The 5,027-nt window shown below is 48.8% G+C and overlaps 1 protein-coding gene across 1 annotated transcript; it reads right to left on the bottom strand.

The window, feature by feature from the left end:
* Positions 1-1,054: 1,054 nt before the first annotated feature.
* On the bottom strand, positions 1,055-2,914 carry LOC115656362 (ovomucoid-like). The gene is made up of 4 exons (XM_030572945.1): positions 2,787-2,914; positions 2,191-2,213; positions 1,479-1,594; positions 1,055-1,235 (listed from the first exon to the last, which is right to left on the bottom strand). Exons 1-4 carry the CDS (start codon positions 2,842-2,844, stop codon positions 1,190-1,192), a joined length of 243 nt encoding a protein of 80 aa, XP_030428805.1. The 5' UTR covers positions 2,845-2,914; the 3' UTR covers positions 1,055-1,189.
* Positions 2,915-5,027: the final 2,113 nt, after the last annotated feature.

Below are 5,027 nucleotides of genomic sequence, written 5' to 3'. Positions count from 1 at the left end.
ATTCAGCAGACACAAGTGGCCAGCACGTACCTTTCTTCTTCTGCTCTTTCCCCAAAGCCCCCCATAGAGGCTGGGGCTCAGGGCCCCTTTGTGCTGGGTGCTGAACAGACAAAGAAAAGCGTCAGGCCCTGCCCTGGGCGGTTTACAGTCTAAAGAAACAAACAGCTGACAGGTGGGAAATGGGGCTACAACGTGCAAGGTAGGAGCCTGATGAAGAATCGCTTCAAGTGTATTAGTTAAATGGGTTGTGTCGTGTCCCCCCACCCAAAAAAACTTATAAATATTAAACAATGAGGCTCCCAGCTAGAGCTGGTCAAACTAGTAGTTGGGAAACAAAATGATCTGCTGAATTGAGGCATTTTTATTCTGGGCAGGAACTGGCTAAGAACAGACTTTGACATTGGAAGTGTCTGTTTGAAATCACTCAGCACCAAGCTTTGTACATTATCTTGGCCCACAGCAGAGGAGGAGAGATTATTTACATTCAACCATATGGGTCGAGAGCTCCTTTGCCTCCTCACAACAGCCACCTGGCATCCCAGGCACAGTCAGCTCTGCTGTCATTCCCAAGTAACCCAGCCCATTCTGGGCTCCAGGTGCCCAGTCCCTACAGCTGTGCCAGCTGCTTTCAAGTCCAGGCTCCAGCCTGTTTGTGTGTAACTCTCGTTTGGACGGCCAGTCTTGGCCTGGCAGGAGGGGAAGGGTTACGTGGCATCAATGGACAGCCAGGGATGCCATGTTCATAGGTTGGGGGCAGAGGGAGACTCCCCCCAGTGCAGCCCCAAATTGAAGTAGCTGATACTCCTGCTGAAGACCAAACAAGGTCAGCAGATTGTTGGTCTGCTGCACAGGAGCATGAAGGCACCACAGACCCTGGCCAGAGGGTCCCTGTGGTCTCCTGTGCACCAACAAGGAGATGGACAGCCTCTGCAGCTCCTGGGTCTGGGTGGGTTTGGGAGGAATGTAGGGAGTGAGTTGGGTGGGGGGGGGAGGGAAGGTTAAAAATCACAGAAGTAAAGAATTTGGCTGAGTTTACTTTATTGAACATCAGCTGTAGAGTTAGCAACGGTGGCAGGAGCCCTCGAAATGGAGGAGGAGCAGAGAGCATGTCTCCATGTGGGGATCTGCTGGTGGGAACTAAAGGCAAACAGGGTCCAGGTCCTCCTCAGCCCTCAGCACCATCAAGGATTCAGCATTCTCCTTCTTGCTTAAAGCAAAGACTTCCAAGCTTTTCCCTAGAAGGAAAGACGGAGACACAGAACTCAGGGCTGCAACCCTTATGGGCAACGAGGGCAAAGCACCTGTCAAGGCCTCAGTATGTCGAATTAACCAGAGCTTATTCGCTGACATGAAAAATTAGACTGAGTAAGTTGACCCAGCCTGTAGGAGGTAAAGACAGATGGGTGCAGGCAGCGGCTACAGTTACACGACATTGGGGTTTTAGTTCTTATGAGTGGGCCATTTGTTCCTGTACTCACCAGGCTGCTTTGCAAAAGAAGCATTTGTTTGCGTATGTTTTGTTATCAGTGCCACAGACTGGGTGGGGATCCTTGGTGCAGACAGAAGGTGGCTTCTGGTACTCACTGCAGAAACCCTGTGGTTGATATTATTATTATTAATGCTATTCTTTGTGTTACATGAGGGCCCTGCTGGTGTCCCCTGGTGCTGGGTGTGCTATGAACACAGAAGGGACAGTCCCTGCCTCCCAGAGCTCACACTATCTAACCTGCCCCTCAGCTCTGATGAACTGATTTTCCCCTCTTGCTGCCAGCAGGAGCTAAGAAAGGGCTACCACACAGCCCGTCTCCCTGGTCTCCCAGACTCTTCCGAACCCACATCACAAGGTGTCTGAGTGAAGGGACATCTGTGCAGGCAGCTGATGCTCAGATATTAAACTCCTCATGCTCTTGTGATACCGTCCCCTCCCCCTTCTGTCTCTGAGTTGCTCCCGGTGCCTCCCCCAGGCCCATCACAGACGGTGTCCTGTCCAGTAAAGGATGGAATCCATCCCTCGGACCACACGGAGTCTCAGCCCCAGGGATTCACTCTCCCCTCACTCAGGCACAGGGTCAAGCCTGCTTCCAATTTACTCTTGAGTCCTTGCATGTTTCTAACCCAGAGATCATGGGCACCTTGATGTTACAAACTAGGGGAAGGGAACAATTAATGAACAGTGAGAGTTGGACTCACCTTACCATCCTGAGCAGTAACATCTGGAACAAAAACACAGACATAATGACACAATGAAGGGAAATGCTGGTGGGAAAGTCACTGAAGAACATTCATCTCTGCAGGACAATGCATGCAGCTTCCTCACTGGCAAATGCGACCATGGGAAGGTTCCCTACGCTAACCCCAGTTGTACAGTAATGTAACTCCTTGTCCCTCCCCAGCAGGTCCACAGCAGTGTGTGTGAGATGAGAATCAGCCCCCCGTGGGAATGGAGATTTGCAATCAGGCTAGAAAACCACAAAGGAATGGCTGATGGAAGCATGTAGACAAATGCACCCACAGTCAGATCAGTAAATACTATCATCATTGCCCCAGATTAACTGCAGGTGGATTGTTTGCAGCTCCCAGATTGGGGTTTGGGTAAAAGCCCATAATGGCCCCTCAGTAACATCTTTCCAAAGGAAATGGCTGTTTCTGCCATGAGCCACTTCCCCTGCTTATGACACCCAAACGTCTGTAGCGGGGGCCGAGCTGGTTTTTAACAGTCGAGTCCCTGCTGAAAGTTAGAGGGTCAGACACAGAGCTCTGTACAGGCTGCAGCAAAAGTTACTCACCCTGAAAGCTGGAGAAAAGCCCCAGAGCGAGGAACACAATGACAACTGCTGTCTTCATGGTGGATGTGGTTCGTGGGTCTGTTAGAGTCTGCTAGTGCTGAGCTCTGAAGATGCTCTCTCAATGCAGCCCAAGGGAGGAGATCTCATATATATAGACAAGAGGTTGGGTTCTCCAATTGGATTATGAAATCCCTATCGAAATGGTCACTGATTCTACAAACCAGTACAATGAAAGGTCATTCCCTATTCCTATTCATGATGGCTCATTGATCATCTAAGTCAGATGTACATTTTGCTCCCTGATTAGTTGGCTAAAACTTTTGCAGCCGGAAGGCCAGGTGTGCCGAGCAACAAATAATAATTACTCTTGTTCATGCATGACAATTCTTCTTGTCATATAAGCCCAGGTGTTTGCATGAAGAACGTTCCCCATCCCTTATGCAAATAAACCTCACAATACAGGACGCTCATAAGTGGCGGCTACGAAAACACTTTGGGGATTGCAATAAATATTCGTGAGGAAAGTTACATTGTTCTCACCCGCATGGCTAATTCTACCCAAATCGTAAATCTTTGTACACCATTGTAGAGAGAAGAGATCATTTACTTTTGGCCTATGTGTCAGTGCACTGTTGCTTGCTCAGAACAGCTGCTTTGCATCACTCATGCTAGTCTATGCTATCACGCCCCAGTAACCCAGCTCATTCTAAGGTCTGTGTGTCCTGCTCCTAACACACCAGCGGCTGCTTTAGTGTTCATGCACCTGCCAGCCTGTTTGTAACATGTCTTGGGACACTCGAGCTCAGGCAGGAGGGAGCAGGTGTTTGGCGGATAAAGGTGTATGCGCAGATGCAACAGATGTAGAATTTCTACTTGGTACCTCACAACATGCTGACTAAAACCAATATACATGATCATTATGCAGTTAGCATTATACAGTATCAACAGAGCACTTGTTAAATGGATTATTAATTGCCACATTCATAGGCCTCAACAAGTAGTTGTTAAGAGGAAATAATCAGTGAATGAGGTGGTTCTAGTGAGGTTCTGCATGGATCAGTACTAGGCATGGCAGTCTTCCACTTTTTTCATCACTACTCTGAAGTGAATAATAAAGAAATGCTGATACAATTTGTAGATGACACAAAAGTTGGAGGAGTGACATCTAACGATGAAGGCAGGGCAGTCAAACAGAACGATCTGGATTGCTTTGTAAGATGTTCTGTAACATACAAAGTAGGTTTTAGTACAGCCAACGGAAAGTTATCCATTTGGGTCTACAGACTGCAGGCTGGCCCTATAGAACAGAGGTCAGTCTCCTGGAAAGCAGAGACTGTGAAACTGAACATCAGCTCCCGGTGTAGTGAAAATGACTAATGCGTTCCTTTGGCTGTAGAAGCAGGGGAGTGTAGAAGTCAGGAGGTGATTTTACCACTGTACATGACAGAGCGAACAGGGACATTTGAGAGGGGGAGAAGGAGATCCCCCTGCTGAACGAAGAAAATGTGAGGACTAACTTTGGGGTGAGTGAGTGTGTTTGGCTGTTTGTGTATTTCTTTCTCTTTCAGATTATTTCAGGTATTTTCACTTACTTCAGTTACCGGGTCAGTTGGGATTGTGGCTCTGGCTGCTATTTGAGCCTTTGTCCCCTGGATCATCCTTGATCACCTTTGATCAGCCTTGTGATCACTCTTCCCCTGGGTGTTTAACGAGGGGGTAGGGCTGACCTAGGAGAGAGGGCCTTAAAAGCCAGAGGCTAAGCGACCAAGGGGAGCTAGTGAAAAGAGGACTGGAAACAGAAGAGTTTGTAGGAGGGAGACATAATATAATTGTTATGGTTAGGAAGGGCCACATTGCCACTGCCAACACTGCTCCTGTCTCCTCCACCTGCACCTGTATCCAGACAGAGAATCTAACCATGGATGCCTCTACCCAGATCCTGGTGTGGATTTGCAGAGACTCTGGACTGCATTTCCTACATACAGAGAGCCAGGCTGGGGGGACTATCCAGTGTGAAAGGTGCCTGCTGGTGGAATCTCTCAGGAAGCAGGTGGGAGAGCTACAGGAGGAGGTGGCTGGGCTGAGGAGCATCTGTGCCCATGAGGAATTCCTCAAGAGTTTTCATATGGAGAAATCCAAGGCTGAGGAGGCTATCTAGCTACAGAGGACTTCTGTCACACCACCGGGGGAGGAGGATGTGGCTCTGTCACATGGAGGGCACTGGGTACTGGTTACCTCTGG

Source organism: Gopherus evgoodei, chromosome 8 (genome assembly GCF_007399415.2).
Source record: "Gopherus evgoodei ecotype Sinaloan lineage chromosome 8, rGopEvg1_v1.p, whole genome shotgun sequence".
Taxonomy (NCBI): domain Eukaryota; kingdom Metazoa; phylum Chordata; order Testudines; family Testudinidae; genus Gopherus; species Gopherus evgoodei.
This window is presented reverse-complemented; position numbering and strand designations above follow the sequence as displayed.

What these genes read in the sequence shown, in the direction of transcription:
- LOC115656362 (XM_030572945.1), bottom strand. Translation starts at nt 2,844, where the DNA reads ATGAAGACAGCAGTTGTCATTGTGTTCCTCGCTCTGGGGCTTTTCTCC. An exon ending in GCTTTTCTCCAGCTTTCAGG is followed by an intron (nt 2,214 to 2,786) that starts GTGAGTAACTTT and finishes TTTTTGTTCCAG; the next exon opens with ATGTTACTGCTCAGGATGGT. An exon ending in TTACTGCTCAGGATGGTAAG is followed by an intron (nt 1,595 to 2,190) that starts GTGAGTCCAACT and finishes TATCAACCACAG; the next exon opens with GGTTTCTGCAGTGAGTACCA.